We start from the raw sequence: 19,047 nt of genomic DNA, 5'->3' as shown, positions 1-19,047 counted from the left end.
AAAAAAAAAAAAAAAAAAAAAAAACATTTCAAGGTCATCAATTCATTACACGTTAGCCTGATAATAACAAATGTGACATTTTAATGTTCCTTCACATGCTGCCAAATACTTTTGACCGTCCACCACTATTGTTGGGGGGTTTGCTTCCTGTCTTCCCGATCACAGCACATCTCTGTCACCACGAGCTGCTTCCCGTCTCTCTGAACCGTCTCCCACTCAGCTGGGCTCAGCATCCCGGCTAAATATAGAGCGTAGCCAACAGGACTGACGTCGCAGGAGAAACTGAAGACGAGCTGTGCTTACATTCACACGTCTGCGCAGGCTTTCCTTCAGCTCTCACTCACTCCAACGCAGACCCATATCTGATTACAATTCACTGCACCACGGAGAATATCATTTAACATGTCTTTACTGTTTCCAGAAAACCTGAAACTTGCCTCTTTCACAGCTGAAGCTTGAACTTTTCTGTTAGTCAGCAGCCCTGATGACTGTGCTCCCCCCACCACCCCTGTGGAGGGTCAGATTTGAGTCTGCAGCACCTGTTCGTCACAGAGCGCTGCTTATTAGACGCCGTCGTTAATGACTTCCGTTTGCATGCATCACTGCTCCGATGACGATGGCAGTTTCTGTGCAGAAAGTTCTGTGTAAACAAGTTTGGATCTCTATGTTAATTCACCTTTAAATGATGTAGCTCAACTGATTTTTTTTTTTTTAAAGAGAAATTGCTTCTAAAAGACTAATTGCCTCCTAGACAGACTTCCTGGCATCAGCAACTGAAACCAAGAAGGTGCCATTTCTGTTCATACATTTTTCACATGCCTTTGGAGCCGGGGCAGATCTACAGGGGGGCACTAAGGGGGCTGCGTTATTACAAATTTAGAACATTATTCAGCCCATTTTAAACACGATCCAGTTATTAAATCAACTTCTGTGCAGTTTTGCTTACATTTTTCATTGAACATATTGTGTTTTATTGTGGAAAATGAGTCTTACACACGGTTCCAATCAACCAAAATTTGAGTTTAAATGTTGCTTTTGAACTCTTTTCTCATCAGTGTTTCCAACTTGAGACTAACAGGAGGCGCCATCAAACTGTTGCTTTGTCCTCTGACATGTTTGGCCTCGTTTAGGTCAAGATGACGATTTTTATTTAATTTATGAAATGGCATTTATCTCCTCCAAAAACAATGAGGTGATTCACACATTTTTTCCATATAGTTCTTAAATAAATGCAGCTTTTATTTTTTTTGTTCAATTATCTTTTGATCTTTTTAAAAATGGTCTTTTAAAAAGTAGCTTTCTAGGACAAAGTTTCTGTAGAGCAGCAGCAGTAGTTCATTAGAAATTCCTCTCTGAGTTGTGGGCGGGGCTATAGGCACCCAGCAATCTTAAGATGCATTCACTGAACGTGATTCGCATGGCGGAGGCGGATAGTTTCAATGTTAATTCAGTGATACAGATGCGAATTGAGACGTTCTGAAGTCCTGTGGCACGATTTGAGCAACAGACGCATCGAGGCGGTCTGATAGCAGCTCGATTTGAGCAGTGAATTTGTCACAGTGAAAGAGGGATGGACCACGCAAATTTGTTGTTTAAATCGCGTTCGTTGTGAATTAATTTCTTTCCTCCACTTTGCTGAGGAGAGCGGAGCAGGAAAGTGTTTTTGAAGTCACAAATAAGCTCTTTTTTAAACAGCATTATTTTTGTCTGCTACTGAATCACAACTATTTAAATAAAGAAATACTTAGAAATGCAATTTTGAGCTTAATTTTCTTCGTATATGTCCTCCATTATCAGAGTAATGACATGAGAATGTGTCAAAAACACAAAAAACACAATTTTCCTCTCAGTTTGTTTTTACAATGTTCATACTGACTGAACCCTGCATTACCACACCACCACCACCATGCTTGACTGCTATTTGTGGATGTGACTATAATGCTGTTAGGATAGTTTGACTAAGATCTTCCAGAAAGTTCTAGTTTTGTCTCATCAGTCCTCACAATATTTGTTTAGGAGTTTATCTGGATGTGTTTCTGCTCTTTTTGCTCAGCAATTTCTTCTTTGGCTTTATTTTCAACCAAAAATCTCTCACTTCTAAATAAAAGAACATTTTTAGCTGAGTGTGGTGAAGCTTCCAGGTGTTTTGGATGGCCCCTCAGTTTTGTGAAGGTCCACCACTTGATTTAAAAGAATTATGGGAAAGGGACGGTTAATTTAATAATTCTGAACAGGTTTTTTATATAGAAAAGAAATCTTTATTTAAAATTACATTTAAGTCTTTACATAAAACATCTTTATATAACCTTAAAATAAGAAAAAAAAACATGTGCAACACATTTTTAATTACTAATTTTATTTAATCTGTATATATATTTGATTTAGTCTTTTTCCATGAGAATCAGCATATTATATAGCCCCCTTCAGAAATGGCTGTCTCTTATGAGTGTAAATATATCAGTTTTAGTTACGTTTGTTAAAAACATTTCACATTTCCGTCAGTTTTTTATCCAAAACAATTTCAAGGTTAACTCAAGGTTAACTTGAAGCTCACATTTCCAGCACTGAGGCTGCCAACCGTTTCTCACAAAGAGGGCTGTTCAGCTTTTAAAGCCCAAATGTACAGGAGTAAATACTCTAAAACAATATAACATCATGAATATCTATACATCATCACCACCAAAATAAATAGATTCATATAAATTCTATCAACTACAATTATACACTATTTGGACCATTGAAAGCACAGAGTATTAGGCTACGTTGGTTATGTTCATAAAGTAAAACATCTATGAATTTACTACAGAGAGTACGACGGAATTAGAAGGAGGAAATTAAAAAGGAAAAGTACAAAAGTGAAAAATAATTACAAATAGTTAAAGAAAAAAATGGTAAAATTTTGAGATAAAATACAGAAAAATGTTGTAAAATGACAAAAAAAAAACTCTTAAGTGAATATACACATAAAGAATTATCCAGCAAAAAAGTCATGTGCTTATTGTATTTAGAGGAGTAGAACAATGTAGAGGGAAGAACTAAAATAAACATCTATCTGGAAAAATGCTTGTGAGCAAGGCACGCAACCTGAAGATTTTCCAAGGAAGCTGCTCCTAAACTAACCAAGAAATCATTTGCACCAAATGTTGAAAGATTCTTAAAGAAAACGTCTGCATGGACTCCAAATCTAATACTGAGAGGCTAGCGTCACTAAATCCTGTTTAGCTGAAGTCATCTAAAATCACTATAGAAGCTTCTCGTTTTCCAAAACTACTGATATTTACTGAACAGCTTCTGGTCCTAGCTCTTATTAGGATGTTCCAGGATGTTGCATGCAAAAACATAAATCCATAAACCTGAAATTACTGATGGCTATCCTTCAGTGATTGTGTGCATGCTTCCCTCATGACACCACAGACTTATGCATACAAAATAAATATGAAAAGCAAAGTTATTTTTAAAAAATCCACAAAGAAAAACCATTAAAAAAATGTGTAAATACCCTGCAATAACCATTAAAATCATACGAACACTTGCAACATGATATTAGTACTCTGGAGTTATGATTTCGCTTAACCAGGAAATCACAAGCGATTTTCACACAGGATGGACATGAAAAAAACCATTTACAGACATTATGTGCTTTTGTTTTTCACCAGGAGTGTCCAAACTGCAGCCACGTTTCATTAACTTCAAGGGAGAAATATTCCACACTTTCAGCTTCCTGTTCATTTTTGATTTGCTATAAATACAGTGGAGTTTACTCAGTGTTTTACTACTTTTTTGAGTCCCATCAACATAAATAGAGGAATTTTCAAAACCTTAAAATCTTTATCAATCTTTCAATGAAAGCAACTATCAGATTTTTCTTCTAATTACATGAATTCTTTAAACTTGTATCTCAATGCGATAGAATATTAGGGCAACGATAATGAAAAAATAAGAAGAAAGTCGTGAAATTTTGAGATTAAATTTTGCATTGTAACGAGAATAAACCGGTACATTTATTTTAAAAAATGATAATTTTACAACTGATATTATAACTAATATAACTTTATCATTGCAAAATGTTGACCTTTTTACCCATAATTCAACAAGTTCATTCTCATTTTTATTATACATTTTTGACTTTATTCTTGTAAATATTTGACTTTTCTCTCATAAAATTACGACTGTATTTTTGCAAAAATTCTGACTTTTTTTAAGACTTTACAAATATTGCTCACCTCAATACTCTGTTGTGATATCTGAGCGATTTACGTCTCATTTGTTTATTTATTTATTTTTAATCTTTGGCATTTTATTGGTCGCTCAGCTAATATTGCAATACATTTTGCATTATTGATCATATTTGGTACTGTTCTGCTTTTAAAAGACATTTTAAAAATTACAATTTCAAAAAAGTTTATATAAAACTCTTGAAGTTGATTCGCCTTGTTTTTAATTATTTTAGTTTCATGTTTTGGCATCCAGTTAAGAATTTTAAAGATTTAATTCAAACTTTTTAGCATCCAACTGAACACTTTGATGTTTATTTTACTTTTCAGCAACTCATGTCTACCATTCTGTTTCTACTGGATTTATCATGACTCTTTAAACCTATGTAGGATTTTAATATTTCATTTAACATTTGAAGTATTTAGGATTTAAGCTGTGTTTCACATTAACCAATTTTTTTTCATCAATTTGCCATTTTATTTGTAAAGGTTCACCATGATTTAGCTTCTTTTAGCTTTAATGATAACTGGATGATAACTTTAAGATAAGCTAGCCCCTTTTTTCAAATCTTCTATCTTAATTATCTGACTTTTAAAACAATGATATTCAGTTGGACTTAAACCACACTGTTTTCCTGCATTAATGATTTTTTCTTAAGAAATTAACTTATCAAACAGAAAAAAAGATGTGTATGCATGTCTTCAAAGATGTTTAAGGAAAATACGTCACTCGTCAATAAATCCATCTGTAGCGCTGAGGAAAAACTATGTGATCCGATAACATTCCGAACCAAATACCTGATCAATCAATTTTGAACATTTTCTAAATGTTGGTCGAAGTGACTGTTAGTTTGGACGCTCCTGGTTTGAATCAATGGATTATTATTATTGTTATACCTTTTTTATACTCTAGTTTATTGAACAGTATATAGCTATAAGTAGACACTGTAAAGAGGAGCTGGAACTACTTTTCTTTTCTGTCTCCTCTCCTCCTCAACCTAAACCAAGAACAAAATTCCTCTTGGAAGTGCAATTGGAGTTTGATAAATAAGCCACATATTATAACACATCAGTCCAGAAGTAATCCAGAAACATACTTCACAGAACCATTTTCCCTTTGGAATATCCCAGAAAACTAGTGAAAATAGTTTCATCCAAACCCCTGCTGGGTTTGTTTTAAATCTTTGTTTTAGAAGAAGGGTCAATCGTCTAAAATGTGCTTTGAGTTCACTTTGTCGTATACTACTGTCATTGGGAAAGCTGATTTACTATGCAGCGGCACAGTTATTTATGGTTTTCTAACCAATAAACTTCCACCACCTGAGTGTAAACTGTTTCTATTACCACCCTGTTGCCTCGTCCCTTTCAGCCCTTGGTATAAACACATTAGATTCTACTTTAGGTCATATCAGTCATAAACAGTCATAAAAACCCAGATGTATAAAAATATGAACGAATAGTTTTTAATCCAAAACAATAAGTCTATTAAAAGAATGGATGTTGCCAAAGTCATGCAAATTAATGTGAATTAATTAATTAAGTTATTTTTTATTTCACTTTGCAGGTGTACTGCATGGTTTCTGTGTGTGTCATGCTTCAAGTTTTGTTGATCAAAAAACTTTTGGGACCTTTGGGCCCTCATAATATGGATATTTGGAAAAATTGTCCTACTTTTAATTTAGTTTATCTACTTAAAAATGAAGGTTATATAACTATGATTTGTTTCATTTAATAAATAGTGGTTGACGACACCACTCACAGTCAATATTGGTTTATTTTCAACGATCCACTTTGTTTTTTTTACGTTATAGTAGAATTAACCTACCATGTGTCATTTGAAATATTATTTTCCAATGTACATCAAAATATATTGACATAATCAATAAGTGTCATTTTAAAAGGATTTTATAAAAGTCAGTTCAATTAACATCTTGCCTCAGACAGATCAATCTGGTTAGATTAAATCGTTACACTCCTAATCACTTCATTTAATTGTAATCCATCTATCTGAAGCCAAATCATCTAAACTTAGTTTCCTTAACAGGCAAAATAGGTGATAAACAACTTACATAGAACAGTAACTAACAGCTAACTTCTATTGTTGGGAGATAAATGGTTTAAGTTTCAAAAATGCAACCTTGAATCTCCAACAGCTGATGGCTTTTAAATCTGCAGCAGATAAAATCTGCTTCAAAATGTTGCGTTTTTATGACTGTTTATGATGGTAGCTATGGCAGCTGGACACACCAGGCTCAAACACCCCCCTCATGTTTTCAGCCCTACTGTGTTTAAACTCCAGACCTTCCTCTGAGGTTTCTCTTCAGACTGGCGTTGTTTTCCTGTTGAGCGTGTCTGAGTTGCTATCCCTGTCCCTTTTGGCTGTCAGGCGATCCAGGGTTCCCACGTTGCCTCTGTCCCTCTCCATGGTTGCAGTAGAGATTGGAGCTGACTGGGCTGGCACAGCTGCAGATGTCGAGGTATTCAGCGGTGCCGTATTCTGGGCCGCCGCCGCTGCTGCCAGGTTGGACTTGGAATGGGATGGAAGCGTGCCACTACTTATCACTGCACCACCGCTGCCGCCGCTGCCGCCGGACTCTTTTGGAAAGTAGTTGTGAAGCTGATAGAGCGTGGCGCGGTCCACCGTGCCGTAGAGAGGTGGGGCACCTCCACCGAGGCTGCCCAGCTTTGAGTCCCTCGATAAGGTGTACATGGAGATGTCCCCACCCCCACCGCTGGTGTGGTGCGGGTTGGGCAGGGTGGCCACAGAGAAGGGCGGCGCAGACGGCGGCAGACTGAAGGTCTTGGAAGCTCCAACAGGTGAGGTCTCCTGCGAGCGGGGTGGGTCGGTGGAGTGCGAGCTGGAGCGGGAGCGCCGCCTGAAGCGGTAGCTGGGCAGGCGCAGCACGGCATGGGTGGTGTTCTTGAAGAGGTCAGTACGGGAGCGGCAGCGGAGTTCCTTATTCTTCTCAATGTAGATATTTACAGCGAGGACGCCAACCATCTCAGCCAGAATGAATGAGAGACCGCCAAAATAAAACGACCACCCATAGGAGTAGTGCCACTTCTTATCCTCGTCTTTCTTGGGGGAAATATCGCTGAGAGCTGCTGAGATGTAAACAATCACTCCAATTATGTTGCTGAGACCTGGAAGGACAAAGAACCTTTCATTGCTTCTCTGCCACACATCAACCCACACCTTAGATAAAATACTTTTAAGGTAGAGATATAGAAGCGATTAAAAGTCTCTCTAGAGGTGTGATTGGGGCATTGAAACTTGTATATTTTAGATATTTGAGGTACTCAAATCTGACTCCATCTAATCTCTCAGTCAGTTGGTGATGTATTAAAAGTAGATTTAGACTTTTTAGAGATCAAAAACTTTTGTCAGCGTGCAGCGATCAGGAGATGACACATACCATTCTATCATCTGTAAACGTGAAGACAAGAGATGTTTGAGTTCTTCTCTTTTCAAAAACTGCCTAAGCAGTAGATGATAAAATGGACTTCCAAAATAAAAGACCAATTCTCTTTACCAGCAACAGTTAGTCATTCAATCCATGACACCTTCTAAAAATGTCCAGATAAAAATAAACCTCCAATCTGAGTTGCCTTTTTCTCTCAAAAGCTTGAGTAAACTGTAGCCTTACCTGCAGCCACAAAAAGAATCCCCCCGCCCAGAATGATGTTCCGTTTGCTCTTGTAGAAACTGCTGGAGGCAACGCAGACCCCGCCCATCAGAAGCAATATGGCACTGAGGATGGGGAAGATGCTGGACGCTCGCACCACACCTAAGCAGAAATCAGCTTCATCAACTCAGCACAAGTTCTACTATAGTGAGAAAACAACATTCTACATGCTGCTCCAGGTGATTCTAGTATTTAAATATCATTAGGGATCTATGACTCTAAGGACACATGAAAGGCGTGAGCAGCAGCCGATTAGCGATAATCAGAAAGCTGAAAGGCTCCATCTCAGGCTGTCGTGTAAAATTGCTGAGCCTTTCTCTTTTTCAAGGTGTCTTTTCTGGATGACTTAGTTTTTGTTCAGCACTGAAGATAAAAGGCTAAACCATCTGATGAGCTTTTGTTCTCTTAAACAACGACTATGAAAAGAGCTTTGTGGTGCAAAATGCTACCTTTAAAGAAAAAAAAACAAAGAAAGCAGATTAGAAAGGTGAAAGGTTTGAGTCCAATCCAGATTTTATGTGTAATTATGAGTTCTTTATACGATGAGATAAGCTAGACGTACTTTTAAAACGTGAAATTAACCCTTGTGTCTTATGGGGTCCAGAAGAACCTTACATCGACGTGTTATCCCTCTAATGATGAAGGTAGACAGGATTTGATGCCAGTAAAAATAAAAAATCATTGAAAAAAAATAAAAAGTTCAGCATACTCTCTTGTGGGGTCAAGATGACCAAATTCCAGGCGTCAAAATACCAATGATAGCACAGGAGTTAAAACTAAAGTCCCATTAGTGGTCTAGCACCTAGATGTGTAAAATCTATTATTTGATGGTGGTTTCAACTCTTATTGAAATAATTTACAGCTGAGTGTCAAGCAGGCCCTCATTCTCTCTGGTCTGCTGATATAGTTTCAGTTTTTGTTTCTAATTTATTTGAGTTTCACTTTTACTTTTTAAAAATATTTTAAATGTTTTGGCACATTAGATTTTTTGAAATTTTTTTTTTTTTTAATAATTGAATGAAGACATTTATGTTCTGTTTGGCACTAATGCCAGATTTTAACCTTCCTCTTAAGTTAGCGTATATATTTTTGTAGAAATACATTGGAAACACAAAAAACCTGTAAAACAAACTAATAGAAATCACTTACATTTTCCAAAAGTATTAGAAAGCCGAATCAGAAATGAGTTTGTATGTTCGGACATGACAGAGTTTGATATTTAGCTTTTTTGCAATAATACTGGACAAATGAAGCTCACATGATTGGGAGAGGAGGTGACTGTCAGTGTGTTGGTTGAAATCCACTAATGATAAATGATAAATAATAACATTTAATTTAGTTTAAATCAATGTGCCTGACAAACAAAAGAAGCTTTGATTAATTAACATAATTTTAAGTGATTTTTTTATGCACATAAAAGCTGAAACGGGTCGGTGCCGACCTAACACAAGACTAAGGTCTCTCAAAACATTTTTTTTTAAAGAAAACTCGATCCCACACATTACACTATACTTTTTATTTCTTAATTTTTTTCTTAAATTTACTCAAATCCTTCATGTTCAGCATTTCTTTTTTCCATGTAACAAAAGTTAGGATCTGAGGATCAGATTTACAACATGCAAATAAAAAACAAAAACCTGGAAGATCTTCTAAAAAGTTCAGTTTCTAATTTTCTGGAACAGATTTTAATACAATTCCTTACAACAGAAAAAAAAACTTTGTTTTTGTCATTTAATTTGAATGTTCTCATTTGCACTTTCCAAACTCCCGAATTAGCCTCCTGATTAAGCATTATTTATGACTAATGTATGATTCATGACATTAAGAATCTGTCCAAAAATGTAGATTTTCATCCAGTGACAGCCTGGAGAATGTGCTGCAAGTTAGGCAAAATAAAATACAAAATTATAGCTTTTATACCTTAAATATATACAGAACCTTTGAAAAATCTGCATCCATCATCCATTAATAGTGCATAAAGGCTTTTACCATCAAATGTATTATGTTTTTATTAAACATTTGGTTGTTTCATAGATATGATTGATTTAGTCTGTCTAAGAAGAAGTCAGGATACAGAAAAGGAAAAATAGATCTATGATTTCCAGTGCATGAGTTTCTGTCATTCACCACTTGCATCTTTACAATACATTTTGTTGAATTCACATATACTGAAAAAAAACTAATAAGATTTACTTAAGAAAATCCTCGTAACAATTTGCACTAACAATTATTGATTAAATGTTACTGCATTTATGAATATAAACTTAACTTCTTTACTAGAAAATTCTATGTATTTGCATGATATTTGAATTATTATGTAAATATTATGAGGAATAATTAAGTATATATTACTAATGCAAAAAGTTTGTTTTTTCAGTGTGGCTTAAAGCAAAAGTTTGGTGAGATGGCGGCTGGAATTTTTTCTCTCTATTGGAAACTATTCTCATTTTGTTTTTGCAACCTAATAAATGAACACTTTTAGAACCTACTTAGATGTTTTGAGCTTAAATGACATTGATTTAAAGCTCTAAATCACGGGTGCAACAAATAGCTACAAGGAAAAAAAAAAAATTAGGAATCAATTCTCAACACTTGTTCTGTTCCTGGAAAGTTACAGCTTTAGAGGTTTAGTTATCACGGCAGACTCTTACACAGAAGCTGTGGTTTATAATAATTACACACAGCATACAGTTGCTAAACTAAAAGGTTCAGGCTGTGCAAGCAGAGTTCGTGCACACAATAGACGCTGGACGTGAAACCTGGATTCAAGCTGAAAATAATCCATTAGCGAAGGCTGTTCTTTCAATCCATCTGTGAAAAAAGCAGCCTTCTGTACACCCCCAGAGTCTTACCCTCATGCACCTGAGCATTCACACAGACGCATGTTCACCAATGTTTTGCTTGAATTCGACAGCCATGAATTGATGTCCGCCCACCTTCTCCTTGTGTCCTTCAGTGTGATGGAGGCTACAGTGTGCACACCTGTGCTGTTCAGTGTGTCTCTGCCTTCTCCAGTAAACCACGATCTAATGTCTGCACAGCCTTCATGTGTCTGATACTCACGCAGCAGATACTCGGCAGCATCCTGGTCATAGTCTGCGTCGTCGGGGAAATGATTGATTTGTGAGCAGACGCCTCTCTTCAGACCTTCAAACAAGAAAAACAGACACAATAATGGTGAAAAAAAAGCCTCCCTCGTACACATTTTATCAAAACCTGAAGCTCCTCGCATGTTATTCTGCACACAAGCCACCCTACAGGCAAAAATGCTGCAAATTTAATTCCTCACATGTTGCAAACAGATGCTGAAGGTACCAGAGGGAAGAGTGAGCAGACAGGAAAGGAAAACAGGTAAAGAAGAGGACTGGAGTGATGATGAAAGTGGAAAAAAATGTGAACAAAACCAAATATTTTCAAATGTTAAAAGGTTTGTTTAGGTAAAACGTGATGGGAGATACAGCAAGAAGCTTCTATTGATAGAGAGAAGTTAAACACACGAATGAGGTGCAAGGACAGTTCAGAGGAAGATATAATAAAAGAACAAAAATAAAGAGGAATAAACAGAAGAAACACTTTCTACTTCATTTAAATAACATCAGAATGCAGCAATCTTATCAGCTGATCCCTTTGCTGACACCTAAACAGCTTTTTTGAGTTTTTTGTGCATAAGAATAAGGATGTTTTTTGGAAGTATTGCTGTCGTACCACAGACATGTGGTGCAGAACATGCAAGAGAGATGACATGTCTGGAAACATCTCAATCTGCTCCCAAAGAGATTGCAGAAGTGATCCGTGTTCTTGTTCTTTAGTCTATCCAATCACTAGGGCTGGGTATCGATTATAATTTCCAGAAACGATTCAATTCACAAGAGTCTGAATTGATTCGATTTCCATTTTTTTTTCATTTCTTTTGATTCTTCAATTCAATTCAATTTTGATTTTACACATTTATACACTTTTTTTTAGAAATACATTCATAATCTAGTATATGTTTTGAATATATTTATATTAATCTGATCCAGTTCACATACTGTAAAATGCATTAGTGAAATAATGACGTTGTTAACAGCATAAAGTGTTACAAAGTTTCTCAAAATGAGAATTTCAAACAAAAATGTTCAGAATATTAACATTTCAAACATTGTTCTGCTTCTCCTGGAGGGCGTTTCAGTTTGGCCACTAGGTGGCGATCGCACCATAGAATCACACTTTATTCCAGAAGAAAAAGACAGTATAAGCAAAATATGGTTTTAGTAAACAAATGGTAAATTAAAAAAAAATATTTTGAATATTGAAAAAGATTTGAATTTAGTCAGCAATGTATGTTTAGGTCAACTGAGCGTTAGCATTAACCGTCCTATGGGAAATTCCATTAAACGTTTGCATCAAGCTAGCGGACTTTAGCTTTATGTGCTAAATCTATTTATATTTTTTATGTATTGATTTATGATCTATTAGGCTTAAATGGATTTAAATCGATTAATTGATTTTATCAACCCTGCCTTAGCAATCAGTGTTTTCTGACATGCAGCTCCTTGGCTCAAAGTTGCACATTTTCATCTGTGGAATCTACTTTGTCCACTGGAGCTAAAAACATTGAGCTAAAAATACTTTAGCAATGCATCAATTACCTGCTCCTTTTTTGTTGTCGTCTTTTTTTATCAAAAATTTCTTTTAATCCCATTGGTTGATATTTTCAAACCAAGGTTTAACACTCCAACATCTATTCAAAAGAGCTAAAATAAATGGGCCTAATATAAAACTAAAGTTACATCAGACCATGTTTTTTCTTTCGTTTGGACTTAGCATGACGTTTAACTGTCCTTGGAGATGATTGAAGCATCCTTCAGTTAATTTAATCAGACTCGAAACACATTTTAAAGACCCACTCTGATGAAAATGATGTATTTGTTATATTCTTGAGACATTTTTCCCATGATGAAGGACATGTATTAAGGAAATTAAGTTCAAAATTATATTTTCAAGTGTTTGTTTATTTCAGATGCATAAATGTAGATAAAAAAGTGTGTACTTATGAAGTAGAAGCCACAAACTCCCTGCTTTATTTCATTCAGATGAATCCGCTTGTAGTCAAATATATCCATGTGTGCCTACATTTTCCTGTACTGCTGGATAGATTTAATATTTTTGCTGCATTGTTCATCTTAGGTGGAGATGTGAGGGGTTGTAAGCTAGCAGGAGAGATAGAGTAAACAGATTGATGTTGGGAAGCAACAGCAGAGGTAAATTTCTAACGAACTACTACCGAAAATATGTCCTAGAAAAGGACTTTTTGGTTTTGGCAAAAACATCATAATTGTAATTAATTAAAAGACCATTGGGAATATTTTTCAAATGGATCAAAAGGTGATCAGAGTTTAAACCGAGCAGCTCCACAAAATTCCACTCTGGGCACAAACTACTTTTAAATAATTAAATTGAAATGAAAATATCCTCCATGCAACTTAGTTTGATGGTAACAGCTGAATCTTGTCACATCAAAGAGCAACCCGAAAAAAAACTTCAACCTAAGAGGTGAAAATTCACAGAAAATCCGGCAGTTTCACCTTCCAGGCAGCAGATTCTCCACAGGCCAGAGTGGGTGAGAGCCCCGGGGTCTTTCTTATCCTTGTTGTTGGAGTCCTCCTGGGATGAGTTAGCCGTGCTGTTACAGATGAAGGCTCGGGCGTACAGCCAGTAGTCTGTACCGATGGCGACCGTCATGAGGGCGAAGGCGGCAAAAGCGCCCATGGTGGTCAGCAGCACCTGGATGCCGCGCTCCCACCAAATCATTGCCGGCCTTGGAAGAAAACTAAGGTCTGGTGAGAAAAAAAAAATTTAAATGATCAGAGAGGGAGGCTTCATTCGACCCTTAAGGAGAATTTAAAAATGCAGGGCTCTAAGCCATGGTGTATTTTTGGTTAAACCTCCCCTGCTGCAGAATACAGTAACTCTAAAAAAAAAAAAAAATGTCTTGAAGGACATTATGTAACATCCAGCATGACCTTCACTTTTAGGCGCCCACACAGCTGTTTGTTGTGATCACTACTCCCAGGATGCTTCACCACGCAGTCTCCAAGGTAGGAAGGGAGAAGGTGAGGTTCATCTATTTCCTTCAGCGTGTGGTAAAACTCTGAGTGTCCAAAATTCCTAATTCAGACATGAAAGAGTAAATGCAGCCATTCCTTGAGCATGCATTCTTGGAGACACGTCCCTTGTGGTACCACCTACTGGGGCTCTTTTTGATCAAAACACAGAGCCTGGAGCGCTAAAACATGTTGGCAGTGTGGAGCCAGGGACAAAATGTCGACCCAGCTGCAGGAACAAAACCCACACAGAATCCAGTTCGGTTGCAGGAGGTGATTCAAAAATATGCCCAAGGTATTAAATGTGCACACACAGAATTACACGCTCCCAGTGTCTTCAAAAATGCCCCTTTTTGTGTTTTTTATCCTTTTATTTTCTTAATTTATTTCTGTACTACAGCCCTCTTTTCTTTCTCGCTTATGAAAATAACTTCCTCTTTGATTTGAAAATTAAAAGCTGCCAAGTGGACGAGCAGCGAAAACAAGGAACTGTGCAGAGAATACAAACTCTGCAGTGAGCTCTGAACCAAACTGTTTATTCAGATGCTCTGGAGGGTGTTTCCATGGAGACCACATTTTTAAACTAACAAAGTGTGATGCAGCTATGACCCCGAGGAGGACCTGAAACCTGGAACATGCAAAGGTGAATCCCATAGTGTCACGTAGAATCATTGCAATACCTCTACACTACATAAAAAATAACAATATTCACAATATAATTTCATTTTTACATATTTTATTGCATTTTTTATGATTTTAAATGCTGGAAATTCTCTTTTTTTTCATTTTATTCATAGTAAGATTAAACATGGAAAGAAATTAGGGACATTAGTCCAAAGCTTAAGATGAAAACGTAGACTTAGAGGAACATAAATGATTAAAAATGTATTTGTTGTTTTCAGATTCAGCTGGAACTGATATATTGGAAATTTACTATTTGTGAAATATCTGACAAAAACATTTAGTTTGGCACAGATCTTGTGAATTTGTCTTGACTGGAACAATCAATATCATTTTTGATGGTTTGTTTCTAACAATGGGGATTCTTTTCTTCACCACTCTAATGTCAATAACCAACTATGCCAGGCTTTTCTAGCATTTCTAACATGAAATAGCACAAATCAGAGTTGCTGTTATATCACTATGATCCAGAAAGGTGATCCTCCCCTCTCGGGATTGGTTGCCTTCATGAGACTCAGCAACAGCGTATTGATCACTGCAGATATGATGCAGAACTATAAATGTAGGAACTCGATGTTCAGTATGAAAAACACAGATGCTCTGCAGGGAAACACTTAGTCAGGTTTGACTCAAAGTCATGTCCTGGGGTGTTTTTGGCTGTGCTTCCCTGTTGACTTCCACCAAGGTTACATACACTACAGTCCTATGAGAGAAAAGTTTTGTCACATTTAAAGTCGGAATGGAGACCTTTAAGAAAACATTTTAAAAGAAAATGAGAAAAATTGCTGAGGAAGAAAAAAAAAGAAAAGATTTAATTAACTACTATGACAACAAAGACCCACTAATAAGCACATTAAAATGCTGGGACTGCATAATTTGAGCACTTTGGTGAAGCTGCAGTGTCAAATAGAGGGCCAAGTCCAAGTCAGGTCGCAAGTTTTTACTTCAATTCTATAGGCAATACACAAAGGTAGGTCTCTGAGACATAGTCTAAGTAAGGACTCAAGTCTCTAAGAAAGTCACTGAGTGCAGGTCCTAAGAGTTTCAGATACCAAGTCCAAGTCAAGCTCCAACTGAGCAGGTCTCAATGACCAAGTCCAAGTCGACTCCTAACTAAGAGTTTGAGAGTCCAAGTCAAGCCTCCCTTAAGTAGGTCTCAGAACAAGTCCAAGTCAAGCCCCAAAAAGCAAGTTTCAGAGACCAACTCCAAGTAAAGCCCCAACTGAACAAGTCTCAGACAATTAATCCAAGTCAAGCCTCAACTAAGCAAGTTTCAGAGACCATGTCCATGTCAAGCACCAATAAGGAAGCCTCAGACATTTAGTCCAAGTCAAGCTCCAACTAAGCAAATCTCAGAGAGTTTATCCAAGTCAAGTCCCAACTAAGCAGGTCTCAGAGACCAATTACATGTCAAGCCCCAATAAGTACGTGCTCTAAAACGTGCTTTGCTGGGGTTTGAATTGGACTAAGTCTAAGACAGGTACCACCAAAGCAAGTTTCAGCGATCAAGTCCAAGTCAAGTCCAACTAGGCAAGTTTCAGAGACAAAGTCCAAGTCAAGCTCCAATTAAGCAAGTCTCAAAGACCAAGTCCAAGTCAAGCTCCATTGAGCAAGTCTCAGAGATGAGACTCAGACCATGTCCAAGTCAAGTCAGATAGAGCCAGTCTCCAAGTCCAAGTCAAGCCTCAACTATCTGGTTACATATCAAATTTCAAGTCTCTAGTCAGGTAAAAACAACCTAGAGTCAAAAATAAGTTAAGTTTTATTGACCCAAGTTTTGGAATCACAAGTCAGATATAGTTACTGCAAAATCTAATAACAACAAGTCTTTCAAGTCTTCTTCTCTGGTAGGAGCTTTCTGATGGAGATGTTCCATAAAAGTTCTGAATGCTTGTGCATTTTTGCTTTAAAGGGATTTCCTCAAGTACACAAATCTATTCCAACCTTCTAATTCCTGAATTGTTATTTTAAAACCTTTCCCTTCATTGAAGTATCATAAAGGCAAACTGAAAGGATATGTGTGAAAAGAACTATAAAACTAAAAATACAGCTGAGTATCATCTACATAGAACACATTCTGTGTTATTTGTTTTTTCCATAACCCAAGTTTTTAAATTGTTTACAGTAGCTTTTAGAGGGGAGTTTTCCTCTGACACCCCTGGAGTTTAAAACAAATCTTTTGAATAACTAATCTTTATTCCAAGTAGACTTGGAATCATTTCAGGCATCCAAAGTCTGTCTAAAAGCACCTCTAAAAAATAAAAGAATCACTAGGCAGTCTGTGAAAACACTGACAAGAATGAAAATTGATACTCTCTACACAAGTTTGATGCTAGATCACAAAATGCATGTGCATCTACCACTTTGTATATTTTAGATAAAATTTCACCAGAAGTTAAGTAACATTTGAGGGACAGGACTCAGTATGATCCCGATTTAAAAACTCACCATTTTGAACAATTTGGTGATTAACTGGTCATGAGATGTCGCTGAATAAAAACATAGAAATGGATGACTAAGGCCAAGAGTTTTATGCAGCCTAGAAAATAAATGAGCTGGAAATGTGATAATTATGATTATTTTTAAAAATGAAAAAAAAGCACTATTTTCAGTGTGTAATAGGGTATATTTTTATCCTGTGTCATTTTGAAAGACAAAAAAGCAACAGAGAATTGACAAAGCATGCTATTAGCCTCTTCAGAATCCCTACAAAAGTGACCTGCGTGTGCTTGAACTGGGGAGAGAGGATAAACCACAGAGGCTTCAGAGAGAAGATGCAAAGTGGTCCAGCTTTGATTTGAGTCTCATTTTTGTCAAGAATCAATCTTAATGGGAGGAATTGATCTAAACCCGAGCATCCCCTCAGCTGCTGACCCCTGAGTCTGAGCAAAGTCATTGAAGCTCCTTTGCCTTCTGAACTAAAACATCTGCACACACGTGCAATCTTCTGTTCAGAGATTGACGCATGTGAGTTTACACACGGAGATAACATGTTGGATGCCATATGAGTCATGTGTTCCCGCCTGGTTGTGTAAAGAGGAGCACATGTCTGTGAAAGTGTGTTACCTGAGGGCACGTTTCTCCCTTTGGTCTCCATCTCCTGTCCCCCCTGCGGCTGCTGCTTCTGCTGCTGTTCTTCTTCTTCTTCGTCAGTGAAGAGTGCTCCTCAGCCTCGGTCCGAGCCGCCTCCATCCACTGTTTATCCCTTTTTGCCCCTTCCTGCCACTTCCCCCCCCTCCTCGACCCTATCTCGCCTCCTCGTTGTCCTTTTCTCCCTCTGGATTACACCTTTGCTTCACTTCGCTCGCCGTCCTCTCCTCTCACTGAAGCGTCATCCTCTGCTGCCGCTGCTGAGAGAGGCAAGGAGGTTCAAGATGACAAAGTGAGGGAGAAACAAAAAAAAAGAAGGATGGACAGAAGCAAAGGACAAGGGAGATGAAGGAGAGGAAGCTCAGCCTGAAAGAGCTGAAAGATGAGAAGATGAGATGGGGGGAGGTATGAGGTGGGCGGGAATTTGATTAACGAACGTGACATGAGTCTTGAAGTGTGGGGATGCTCTCACACAAAAGCATCTCCCGAACAAACAACGTTTCCTGTGAATTAAGCTAACTATACTTCCATGAAGACAAACAAACAAACAAACAAACATCCGAAACCTGAGGATAAAAACAAGCCATCATCACACAAGAGGAGCTGAAAAGAACAGGCGATGCGAGAGAGCGTGCTCTAACCCATCACCATGGCAACAGTGAATTCGAAGTCTTTGGTGGAGCTGGCGATTGTGCATGTTTGTGTGTGTGTATGTGTGTGTGTTGGAAGCAGGGTTCTTCTGAGATTATTAAAAAAAAGTGTGAGAATTCCACTGACTTGCAAACCTGCATGAGTGTGAAACGGACGAGGAATGAACATTCCTGAGAGATGACAGACTCCTGACTCATTTGGCCACAGCATCTCAGCAGGCTTCATCCATCCAACTTTCTTCCTACGGGGGCTTCATCACAACCTCTCAGCCCTGCTGATGCCTCCAAGCTGAAGGATTTAATAGGGGGGAGGTGATTTGGCCCTCTTTGCCCAAGGGCAAGTCCAGAAGCGGCGTCTTCTGATGTGAAAAGGCTTCATTTTCAGTGAATTTGTCATGAAGGGTGTTTCTGACAATCATCACCCGAGATGCTGAACCCAAACTCCTGATAGAAAATGACAGAAGAGAGAAGCAGAATCTGTGTCTGTGTAAAACATGTCTGTCCAGCTCTGGACTTTTTGAACTGACTAAATCAAACCATTACATTTATGTTGTTTTGACCTCTAGCTTGCACTTTTCCCCAGAAAGTTTAGCGCCCATCACCCTATCGAAGAGACCACACCCCCTTCTGTCTTATAGTA

The 19,047-nt window shown here is 37.5% G+C and overlaps 1 protein-coding gene across 3 annotated transcripts; it reads right to left on the bottom strand.

Moving 5' to 3' along the window:
• Positions 1-2,339: 2,339 nt before the first annotated feature.
• Positions 2,340-18,390, bottom strand: LOC112162219 (voltage-dependent calcium channel gamma-4 subunit). Of its 3 annotated transcripts, none has more exons than XM_024297984.2 (6): positions 18,324-18,390; positions 17,734-18,017; positions 13,468-13,719; positions 10,964-11,047; positions 7,862-8,002; positions 2,340-7,358 (listed from the first exon to the last, which is right to left on the bottom strand). In XM_024297984.2, exons 2-6 carry the CDS (start codon positions 17,762-17,764, stop codon positions 6,535-6,537), a joined length of 1,332 nt encoding a protein of 443 aa, XP_024153752.1. In that variant the 5' UTR covers positions 17,765-18,017; positions 18,324-18,390; the 3' UTR covers positions 2,340-6,534. The 3 variants fall into 3 exon arrangements, with proteins under 3 accessions (XP_024153752.1, XP_024153743.1, XP_024153736.1); XM_024297975.2 differs by having other exon boundaries at positions 18,230-18,384; XM_024297968.2 differs by having other exon boundaries at positions 17,734-18,385.
• Positions 18,391-19,047: the final 657 nt, after the last annotated feature.

This window comes from Oryzias melastigma, linkage group LG11, assembly GCF_002922805.2.
Source record: "Oryzias melastigma strain HK-1 linkage group LG11, ASM292280v2, whole genome shotgun sequence".
Lineage (NCBI taxonomy): Eukaryota > Metazoa > Chordata > Actinopteri > Beloniformes > Adrianichthyidae > Oryzias > Oryzias melastigma.
The sequence above is the reverse complement of the archived record's forward strand: the minus strand, read 5'-3'. Positions and strand labels throughout refer to the sequence as shown.